Source organism: Micropterus salmoides, unplaced genomic scaffold, assembly GCF_014851395.1.
Source record: "Micropterus salmoides isolate LMB-PRFRI ecotype aquatic unplaced genomic scaffold, ASM1485139v1 Ms_hic_scaffold_18, whole genome shotgun sequence".
NCBI lineage: Eukaryota > Metazoa > Chordata > Actinopteri > Centrarchiformes > Centrarchidae > Micropterus > Micropterus salmoides.
Window position 1 is genome coordinate 20750292 of NW_024040928.1, and position 12447 is coordinate 20762738.

Here is a 12447-nt window from a genome sequence, read left to right on the forward strand (position 1 = left end):
GCTATTTCCAGCCTTTATGCTAAACTAAGCTAACAGCTATAGACCCAGCTTCATATTTTATGAACAGACATAAGATTTTATATATCTCATCATCTAACGTTCGGGAAGATGAATATTTCCCAAAATGTTAAACTATTACTTTACAAATTACGTACCCGTTTAACGACTGATTTCTGGCTGACAGACTATTGAAAGATTTTATTTTATTTTACAGGATTTCAGTATTTTGGACATCCTTTATTTATTGCTATGTGAGAAATCCAGATTCTGTTTTTTTCTCAGCCTAAGACTCAAAAAGAGGGGAGAGGAAGCTGCCGTTATATGAGGAGGAGAGAAAAGAATTTTAGGATATATAGCTTCATTTTGCTAGGGATAGTTGCCATGGTGTTTAACAGAAATGTCACACATAGGTAGCCTGGTGATAGGCAGCTGCAAGTCAACACGAAACATCACATCTTCACTTAAAAATACTCTCTCACACACATGTAAGCACCCAAACAATACTGCACACACAGCGTACATGAAAGCTCTGCAATGCATAGTCACCTCTGGTGTATAATAAACTAATAATGCATCTCATCTGCCTGTTCCACTAAATCTGAGGTTGTGCGCAGTAGGAACAGCAGCTACGAGTAGAGTCTGGGTTACATTTTTTTTTGATTCAGAAGTGAAATAAAGTCATCAGAAATGGAAAGGAAATCTATTATTCTTTCTTTTACAAGGCAGAAAAAATGCTTTTGATATCTGGCCTTGAATAGTTGAAATGCCAGAATTGTAGAAAATGAGCGGAGAGGAACATTTCCCCTTAGAACAATGCTGGATTCAAGACTAAAATGATTTTTTTATATTTCAGTAGAATAAAAACAACTCATGTGCCCCCTCTCTTTCTCTCATGCTGTCTTTGTGTCCCTATTTCTGTGTGTGTTTGTGTACAGAGAAGCATCCCATTGAATATGCCATAGACGGGACCAATCGTTGGTGGCAAAGTCCCTCTATCAAGAATGGAATGGAGTACCACTATGTGACTATCACACTGGACTTGAAACAGGTACACACACACACACACACACACACACGCAAACTTGTAATAACATACTTGTAAGGCTATTTTATTGACTTACACATGCATTCCCTGGAGACTTACCCCAACCTTAAACTGATAGCCACTCAAAATTGTCTTTTGAGGTGTTAAACATTTACTCCCTGTAGCATTGAAAGGTGGCTGTATAAAGTCCTTCTTCACAAATAACGACAGCTGTGGTCAGCCTGGATTTATGTTGGTTGCAAAGGATTTTAATGGTGACTGGTCATAATTGGAATCCACTGTGACCGCCATGAATCAAACCTGACCACAGCCTCTATTCTCAGCAAAGAGGCAAACTACAAACCTTTCTCTACATTTATCAAGGTTTAACAGCATCAAAAACATTAAACACTTAGGTTTAGTTGCTGTGCAGTTTTAGGCTGTGTATTAAACACATTGAAAAGAGAGAGTTGCTACAGCACTATTAGGAAAACTGTCCCACAGTTTAGTCTGCATACTGTTGGTTGAGTGTGGCGCAGTCTACAGTGTTGGTGTGTTTTCATTCATGGGAATAATAACAAAATAAGCTTTTACAAGAGATAGATTTGAGCTCTGGTAACTTGTGATGTGCTGGAATTAGTCAATCCAACTTTACTATTAATCACTGAAAAAGCATGCGTGTCACTCTTTAAATAATTGGGTTTCCATTTTTGATTTGGAAAGCTTGGCAAGACTCTAAGTGATTGAGAGGCTGTGTACTGGCATGCGATGATTTAGGACATCTAGTTTAGTTCCCAAGTGTGATTAAACAGATTAGACCGCCAGATTATAATGATTTAGATGTCATGAGTGTAAAACTAATGAGCCTGACAGACTTTAGTTCATGAGAAGTCCTCTGTTCATTAAGAGGAGCCCATCCAAAGGTTAAAAACACATTCAATGTAGATTAATAATAAAAAAGCCAATATGCTAGACAAAAATGTCATGATATAACACAGACAACAAAGAAACAAGAATCAATGAAACAAAAACCTGAAGTAATACAAATTAGTAATAACTATTGCCGCACACTAGAAGATAACTGGGATGATTTTGGGTCTGATTTGCCCCTCCTGACATTCGCAGGGGTGTTACCGATCCGAGGATGGTCAGAACAGATTATTGGCCCCAATTCTCCTATTGTGTGTAGGGTTTACAGACGTAATGTAGGGTCATCGTGAACATCAAATACATTTGATATTTCCAATTCAAAATCGGGGAGCCTCTGATTAGAAGCCCGCAACAGCCAATGATAGCAAGCTGACTTGAAGTGTCACCAGCGTGTTGTGTATTTGCTCGTGATATATAAAATGTATATGTGCAAAACATAGTACACACAAGTGTAACCAGTTGACGATCACATGAGTTCAGGAAGGCTCCTGGCCCAACTGTGTTTTTCCATCCTGCCTGAAAATCTGTGCAGACCAGCTGGCCCCCATCTTCAGTCACAGCTGTGTGAAGTTCCTCCTGCTTCAAACGCTCCACAGTCATCCTGGTCCCCAAAAAACCCTCCATCTTTGGATTAAATGACTACAGGCTGCTGTGAAATCCTTCAGGTTTCTGGGTTCCATTATATCACAGGACCTAAAGTGGGAGCCCAACACTGACTCCATCATCAAGAAGGCCCAGCAGAGGATGTACTTCCTGCACCAGCTCAGGAAGCTCAACCTGCCTAAGTAACTGCTGATCCAATTTTACACAGCCATCATCCAAATAAATTCATTTATTTGGATGATGGCCACTCTAAAATCATTTAGTATAAACGCTAAGTGTGTGGTCCTCTGTCTTGACTGAATCATCTGGTGTGTTATATGGTGTGCTTATGGTTAAAATCTTAAATATTGGATAATTCTGTCTTAATGTCTGTGGTATCCAGACATTCCTTAAGATTTGATAATCCTCTACTGTGCACCAGGCCTTACTGTACATTTTTGTGAGTCTGGGTCAAGATCTTTGTCTCTCTCCCATCTTTTCTGTTTGTGTTCACAATGCACTGCAGAGATGCCTTAAATTTATCAAAAAGTAGAGAGTTACAAAAGGGATCTGGGGGAAATGGAAGATGAAAATGAAGATGGAACGGTAATGGACAAAGGAAGAGCCATACAGAGAAATGAAAACATAAGACCATGACAAAATAATAGACAGAAACAGGACATAAAGCCACAGTGCCGAGGGATGTACATTTTAGTTCATTAAAAAAACCTTTGAGGCTAACAAAGATGTGAATGGGTGAATGAGAGGTGAAAGCGCTTTAAATAAAAGTGCTATGTAAGTGCAGCCCATTTACCAGTTCATTATTGTTGTCCACCATTTTACAGACATTTCTTGCCACTAAATGAATATATGACTTCATATTACCTAAAAGCTAAAACCCAAACATTGCAGCCAATATTTTAACATTAAAAATGCCTCTCACTATCTCTCTACATTGTAGTGTTTGATCAAAACAAAATAGCATAGTTTTCAAACTCTCACATCCTAAAACAATTAAAATGACAAACCACAGTTCATAAAAACACAGTCAAAACAGCTCATTGGTAATCTGTGTTGGAAGATACAGAATGATTATGCTGCAGTCAGTGCAAGTGTGTTAGAGTAAACAAAACAAGACCAAAAATTATAAATAAACAAACAAAAGCTTTGAAGTCTGTGCTTGAGATTAATACTGAATTCAATTTAGAGGCGGAGAGATGGAGAACAAAAAAAATGTGAGAGGCAAAACTGAGGTGAGCTTTCACATACGTAGAATATAATTATATCTCTAGACAGGAAGTAGAGCAGCAGCCATCTTGACATGTTAATGGCTTCAGGCCCATCAATCACACCTTTCACCACTGTGGTGTGGCTGCAGAATATATACACCATTCCTGAATGGCCTCACAAACACAAACGCACGCACACACGCACATTCAACACACATTTTCACACCTCTCACTGGAGTGGTATGGCCTGTGAATTCATCTGCCTGGTTACGCACCCACATACACACTTTCTCAGTCACTCACTTCTGACCTTAATATTAGCATGTGGAGCAGGAGACTGACATGTACACACACACACACACACACACACACACACACACACACACACACACACACACACACTATATACTTGCTCTTATCCACGGTCCTACTACACAAAACAAAACTGCACAAAAAATGAATGAAAACATTATTAGAACCACTGGCAGCTGGATAAGGAAAACACAGAGTGTGAAAGTGTAGAAAAAATCCTCCTCTTGGTCAATTTGTCACAAGCAGGTTCTTTAAAAGCTTTTTAAAACCAGTGGACTTTTTTTCCGTGACCATATAATGGCCATGTTTGACGTGTTCACAGCATTGTATTATGTTTATTTATTTCTGTGAAAAAGCTGTCGATCTTACTGTAAAGTAGTAATTGTTAAGATTTTCATTTGCTTAAATAAAATAAATTAAATTTTCTTATTGTCCATTGCTATATTGCCATGAAAAACAAATCATCAGTTTACAGACCTGACCTGTCACAAACCTCTCAAGAGAACAAACATATTAATATTGAACAAATTTTGCTAACTTGGGGAATGCTCACTTTCTACAACACAATCTCTGATCTGCGCATCCACTACTGTACGGTTAAGGAAAGATTAAAGATTATAATGCATAAAAGTCTGATGCTCAAAATTTCCAAACCCCCTGACCTTGACACCTTTCTTTCTTTCTCCAAAATACGTTCCTGGTTAAGCGTTGTTTGTCTATGCTCTCTAGCACAACATATTTTTGATCTGACATCCCTATTGGCAGGACGACATCATTTGTCTGTTTAAAAAAAACGTTACAAATCACTGATGAAAAAAAAGGTATGGTAAGGTATATTTTTGCCATTATTTCCTTAGTCCTGTGCTTTCGTGTTTTCCTGATCTGTGTACTTCTGTGTTTTTATCATTATGGTCTGTGTCTTAGTCCTTAGTCTTATATCTCCATGTTTTAGTGTAGTCTTGTCTCCTGTTTGGTCCCGTCTCGTTTTGTCCGTGCCCTGATTTTGCTGTCTTTCCATGTTTTATGTTTTACTTTGGTAGATCTATCTTTGTGTGTTCCTGTGAACTTTACTTCCTGTTTTATTTTGGTAATCTTCTGTACCTGGTGACCTTGTCTAGCTTTGTTTCTGTGGTTGATTACCTGATGTTTTTCAGCTGTGCTTCCTCCCTGTTTGTTTACCAGTGTATATATTGTCCTCAGTCGTCTTCAGTCTTTGTCACGTCCTTGTGTCAAATGTTGACTGTTCTGCCGTGTGCTCTGTTTTCCCTGTTCTGGATTATTCCCTGTGTTTGTGGGTCACCTTGTGTTTGATGGATTTACCTCAGTTTGGTCTTACCCTTGCGCTTCCACGTAAGCTTGTTTCCGTTTGGTTTTTGAGTTAATAAATCCTTTTGAACTGCATCCTCGCTTTTGGTCTGCGTTTGGGTCCACACCTCAGCCTTCACTCAGCCAACCCATGACAAAAAGTTAGTTAGGTTTACGAGGAGATCATTGTTTGGGTTAAAATTATTAGGTAAGGTTGGGGGACCGTCATTGTCATGGTTAAAATAATAAACAAGTTACTATTACTATTTTGGGGCACTTGTTGAAACGACTGATGATGCACTTAACGTTACCATAAATTGTAAGGATACTGGGCTGGTTTGGCATTAGCACTCAATGTACTGTGCAGCTTTACAATGAGATTGTTTAGACCACAGTCCAATGAGATATGTGTGTTTGGGTGATAAAGAGTCACACATAGATACACACATAATAACCACTAAACAATGAATATACAGTAAACAACTGCAAATCAGGCTTGAGGTCAATCTGCTATTACTTTACTTAATAAAGGATCATTTTAAGTCCTTTTCCGATGTAGTTGGTTGTAAAGGCTCTCATGTCCAAACATCACAAATATTAACACACACACACACATGACATTGACGAGCAGGAACTCCAACGTTGGGGGCCGATCCATTTGTCACTTTCAGTTTCGGAACTTGGAAAATAACGTCGAAAATGAGTTCCAAGTGTAAATGGAACGCACTATAAGCTAGCTCGTAGTAATGCGAGTATTACCAGACTATTAATTTTGTATTGATCAAAGTAACAGCAGATTGTCCTCACTCACTGCCATTAATGTCTGCATGTGCATGTGTGAACATGTGCATTCTTCAGTGGGTGTTTTGTGTGTGTGTGTATGTGTGTGTGTCTTGATCAGTCCGACGGAAAGCTATTTACCCTCCAGTGCACTGAATTTCCCTTGCGACCTCAGTCATCTCACTCAGAAAATGACAGTGGGCTTGTGTGTGTGTGTGTGTGTGTGTGTGGGTTATCGCCTGTGACATCACCACCCTCATTTCCTCTCTTGTTATTGTTGAGCCTCTCTGGATAGAAAGACTAAATAATGAGAGAGTGGGAGCAAAGGGGCCCATGTGTGTGACTGTGTGTGAGAGAGACAGTTGATGTCTGTGTATGTTCTTCATCATTTTTAGATGAATTATTGAATTGTAACTTTGCATGCAGATACATCTGACTTTACAATCAAAGTAAAAGTCCTCTGCAGAGACCTGTTGAAGAGGGTTGAAAACCATCTCTGACTTCATGAGATTTTAGTTCCTAAATATATTTTTAAGGTTTAATTTACAGGTCTAACTTTTTTAAATTTCAAATGATCACTCTTTTGTTATTATTAGGCTGTTATACCTCCAGTCATTCAACATCAAACTAAAGGTTTTCCAGCCATGTGTCTCCAATGTGTGAAGCCTTGGGTTGCTCTAGGCTTAGGCATTAGTATGCATACAGATTAAGAAATTACTAATTAATATATTTACCATGAGAGGTTAAACTTTCCTTGCCATGGCAACACTCTTTTGTCAGCACCAGACGGGATTCAGTTAAATTCCAGTTATTATGGAAATGCAGCAGCCATTCTGATTGACTGACAGTTTGTTTGACCTGGTTAAATCGTGCCCTGCTCTCTGGGGGGTGGGTGGAGGACCTGGCAAAGTGATCAGTGTCCCAAAAGAGGCTGTCAGTCAAATACCTCAACACATACACACAAATACACCCAAAGACCAGCTAAATGCATACATGTCATATTTGTAATTATTACGTTGAACTCCCTTAGAACAGGTGGATATATATATATATATTTTATTTTTTTTCTATATTTTATACTTCAAAGTATATATACTTCATAATAAAACATTTTAAAAACGCATTTATGTTGAAAGAAAGCTTCTTATGAGTGGATGTGGGAAAACATATGATGACATGGAGCATTGAGAAAATGATAATTATTGTCAACAATGATAACTGACCTTATTGCCACCAACTCTGAGTGATCAATTATATGTCCAGTTAGCCGGCTGTGTTCTGTTATATGCTTTGAGAGATTTACTTTGTTGCCCCTACAGGGAAATTCTCCTTTCTCCTGCCATCAGTGCTGTTAAGTTGAATGTGGCTTTTTACATTCTTGCCTTATTCTGCTCTTGACTCACAGCTTCAGCTTCCTATAGAACAACAAGGGGGAATCCCATCCAACATAACTTTAGACTCTCCGACTTACAGATATGCTTACTTAAATTGATCATGATCCAGACAAATACTGTAATCAGCCTTTTTGGGAGTATGAAAATGAAGTATATTGCCCCTTAAATTAATTAATAATTACAACTTAATTACAACTTTCAAGCACAGGGATGTCAGACATCAACACACAAGACCAATGAAACCAATTGCACTTACATACTATTTTTTTAATATTTATTCTTATATCCATATCACTGAATATTGTAGCTTTAAACTTAAAGGGAGCTCTGAAGCTGAAGCTCTGCCCCTCAAATTTCAAACTGCTCTTGAGACTTTTTCTCTTTGGCTGTTTCTTGGCCATCTCTTCTTCTTGACATTGCTCGGAGGCCAGCATGTTCGAATGTGCTGGTATATAGAACTCTCTCTCCCACTGCTCCTGTGCACAAGCACTAATGCCACCTGTTGGCTGGAACAATGTTGTTTCAGAGCACACACAAAATGGAAAGCTAGCAAACCATGAGGAAATATTTGCTGAATTTAACCAAAAGTGTTACCCTTTACTACTACTTACCCTTTAAATCTTCAACTTAAAAAAATCACAGCCTAATTTACTACAGTCTACAGACAGTGGCCTGGTCAAGGACACCTTAATAGGGCAAATGTTTGAGCCTGGAGTCCATTGGCTTTTGAAATCAGTCCTTATAAGGAGTCAGTGAGCCTGTACCTACCATAGTTATAGCTTTATAAAATATATGCCTGAAAGAAAATGTTTTCTTTCAAGCATATATTTATGCATATGTGTGTATATGTATGGTCAGAGCTTTTAAAAGCAGAAAAATATCTTATTCATTACAGAGAGAAGGTAAATGAAACATCTGCTCTGCCCAATGAAACATTGTTGGTCTATGTTAGACAGTAGCTCAGGCCAAAGCAAGAATGTGGGAGAGATTGCAGCATCTGGTGTTTTGTACAGACTAAAGCCTATTTAAAAAGCTTAAGGCCAAATTACGACCAAGTCTGTGAGCGAGCGTGTTTGTGTATGCATTTGTTTTATTTGTGTGTGTTTTTGGCAGTTCAGACAGAGGCAGACTTAAAGAGAATAGAATTCAAATACTGTTACACACCAGACCAGATTTCTCAGTTTTATCCAGAGGCCGTCTTTATATGCTGCACTCCACTGCAGCCTCTCCGCTGTTTAGGTCGATGTGAAAATGCAAAAACAGTTATATTTCATATTATTGTTCTTGCAATTTCATTAAATGTTGAACTCTGTTTTAATGTATTTGCTGCAGAGCTGTCAAGAAACTGTCATTCAAAATGCTGCAGCATCCAAAACAGCTCTCCAAATTGTTTTTAGTGGCAGCTGAGCAATGAGATGACTGTTTGGCTCCAGTGAATATCTCCTGCCTGTTTGCCTGCACTAAGTTTGGCAGTCAGGGATGCATGAGGATTCACACTATGTAAAAATGGGCCAAAAGCTACTTTATTAGTCCAGTGAGATGTTAACACATTTTCATTTGAAGTCACAGTAAATTTTAACAAGTCTGCATACCAGGTCTGTTGCGCTGATGGCATTTCCACCTGTCTGTCTGCATGTCGGCATGTGTTTATGTCTAGATCGCAAAACAAAAAATAATTAAATTTGTTTATGTTTATGTTTTTTGTCAGTGTTTTCAATTCTTTGTGTCTCATTCAGATCTTATTCCACTTTGTTTCTGGCCAGTTTTTTGTGCTTTTGTGCACAAATCCTGCTATAATTAGCTGGAGCACTAACTGGAATTGGAGTTTGATGCCTGTTTATCAGGCCAGAGAGATTTTAACACGTTTCCATGCGAATGGCCTGTAAACACCAGCTGTTCAGTAAAACCGCTGTCACTTTGTGTCCAAATCACGTTGAGACAAAATGGATTCTTCACAGTCCATTTAATTGTAGGCAACCCAACCATACTGGACACAGGGCTTAAATGGGTTGATTGAGCATTAAAATAAACATTTTAAGTGCTCATTTGGCTGTTATGCTCAAATATCAGCCAATGGCGGTTCCCTTGCATATCATGATTATTTCCCGTCAAATGTGTAAGAGTGCTTGCAATAAAATGCTAGAGAATATGTGGAAATGAACATTCATTGTATTAAAAAACACTTGTGAGATATAAAAATAGCAGCCACTTTTCTGGAGATATACACAATTTTGTAGCCTTTATAGACTTACTGAATAATTTACATCCACTCCTCTGCGATCTCAACATTTCTATCTGAAGTAATGTGCAATATAAAAATAAGCAAATTCAGTCAGTTGTTTATTTTAGATTCACAGAATTATTCATCAGTGCAAAAACAAAGTACAGATAAGAGAGTACATTATGTCATCTGGGGATAAATGAGGAACCGATTGTTTCACTCTTTAACTTAACCACTTTAAAGTCCAACTAAACTTTTTTTACAGCATGCAGATCTGCTTTGTGCTCTCCTTTGGATATAAAACAAGTACTCACAAGAAATAAATTAATATTTGATACTTTATGGTTTCAGAAAGAAAGTTTCATGCCTTTGTTTGTGCATTACCCAGTTGGCACGTTGGGATGCCGTTTCCTTTTCTATGTAGACCTTCTTTGCATATAGTTTCATTTAATTTCATTTTGCAGTAGTAATCTCACCTGTCATAGTCTGATAATGAAACTAACAGCTAGACACCAGCCTACACAGGAGGCGTTTAAGCAGCATTTCTCAATAGAAAAATTGTCTTATATGCTTTAGTTATTAGCTTAAGTTTATTGACATTGTGATTTCATGCCCCTGTTAGCTCGGCTGTCAATCAAAGACAATACAGACACACCCAAATTGCGGCTTGAAGGCGAAAGGAGCATTTCTATTGTTTCTCCAAATATTTATTTAAATAATATAAAGTATTTAAAAAATTGTCATAATTTTGATTGTAAAAAGGAGATTTCCGTTCAATCAATCTGTCCTATAAGGGAAGTGACCAAGACTGGACTTGTCTTGAAATGTCTTTACTCTGTAGTAATAATACTGTATTATTGTATTAGATACTATTGTGTTGTATATATTACGTGAGGTATGTGAGATGACATTTTGTTTGCTTCATTCTAACGCAAGGCCTCAAATGTAACCTGATGAAACCTGCAGACACCCTGCTAGTTTGAGCTTATAGCTTAAGCTCAAAATTGCCAAACCAAGCTGCAAAAATCTGTTTGAAAAAGAATCCAGACAATTAAATTTTATGCCAAAGGCTTATTATATGATCTGTTCGTGACATAAACTCATAAACAAACCTACCTGAAATTTAATATCATGGGTGCAAGATAAACATTTATTTATTGGCTGTGTGATTTCTTGCAGGATAGTGTTGGTGTGTTTATTTGTTCATGCTGTGTTGAGCTTTAGAGGCAAAATCTCTCATCTGATCCACATCTGATCAAAACATAGAATATGATGCACTGCAACCACACACACACACACACACACACACACACACACGCACACTGCATTAGTTAGCTGTGTTCATCTATGTTTAGCTGCTGGAGCTGCCTAGCTGTCCCAAAGCTGTCACCATATTACAAGCTACCACTGAGAGCTCTCTTATAGACTCAACACACACACACACACACACACACACACACTCTCTCACTCTTTCACACACATGTGCGTGCGCACACACACCATCCCATCCTCGGTGTGAATACAGGTAACATTGACTCTTTGTAGTAGGTTTGAATGACTGCTATAAGGTTACCCTGAAATACACTTTCTCGCACGCACACACAGTAGCTTTCTCCCTATTCTAATTGCTGCAATGTGACACTGCTTCCCACATTACGAGAAGAAAGAGAGATATACTCAGAGAGAAAGGACAAAGTGAAGACAGACAAAGTCAACATTTGACCTTCATCCAATGTTTTTTTGACTGTCTTGTTGGTGATCAAATTGAAGGAAAGTCAGTCTAAACAAAGATCATTGTATTTTATTGACAAACATCTGGTAGTTTCAGCATTTATTCTGTGTATTAAAAAGGTGAAGATGAAGATACATCAGTAATAAAATCCAGATAAAAATCTGATAATAAACATACTGTATGTAGCCCTCACATTCACCAAAGTTTTTAGTTACTTCACAGTCCTCCCCATTTTCTTTTACAACTTCTACTGACTTATGCACAGTCTGGACTATAATCACCAAGAGTGGACCCTGTTTACTTTTGTAGCAGTAAATTGAACAATTTTTATATGTGTGAAAACGTCACTCCCTATCTAACATATAGTGACCTATAGGCTATTTGCCATATGCAGATTCTGAGTGTGAAATGTCTGCACTATACAGTGCCCTCAAAAATTCTTACAATGATACAGAAATAAAGCATTATTGGCATATTGGCATATTTTATGCTTGACATTACACCTGTTAGTGTCAGAAATCTAAAGTAACTGCACACTACAGAGAAAACAGCAGTGACTATTATATAGGGAGTAGTGAGTGAGTAAACAATGGAGTAATTTCAGACACAGCTATAATATCTGTGTGACAAGTTAGTGAATTTAAACCAGTCTAACCTTTTCAAAAGGTCCACGTATTCGTTTTGTTGAAACTACACTCAGATATCCAACGAAGGTTAAAATCAAGGGCAACTGGACTTGGTTGAACATACTGGAAGACGTTTCGTCCCTCATCCAAAGGACTTCTTCAGTTCTGACTGACTGGCAGGGAAACTCAGCTATTTAACCTCAGTGGGTAAACTTGGGTCATAATTTTTTGTTGTGTTTTGTGGGGTGGTGATGGCGCATAGATAAGACCCGGGTTCGATTCCCACTGTGAGACATCCACCATTGTGTCCCT

The 12447-nt window shown here is 38.1% G+C and overlaps 1 protein-coding gene across 9 annotated transcripts in view; it reads left to right on the top strand.

Annotated features, from left to right (window-relative positions):
- Window positions 1–12447, top strand: part of lama2 (laminin, alpha 2) — a 224143-nt gene that overhangs the window by 46717 nt on the left and 164979 nt on the right. For all 9 annotated transcript variants that reach the window (XM_038726304.1, XM_038726303.1, XM_038726305.1 and 6 more), the window contains exon 3: window positions 936–1048. In XM_038726304.1, the coding sequence (XP_038582232.1) occupies window positions 936–1048 (113 nt within the window). The remainder of the gene's footprint in view (window positions 1–935; window positions 1049–12447) is intronic.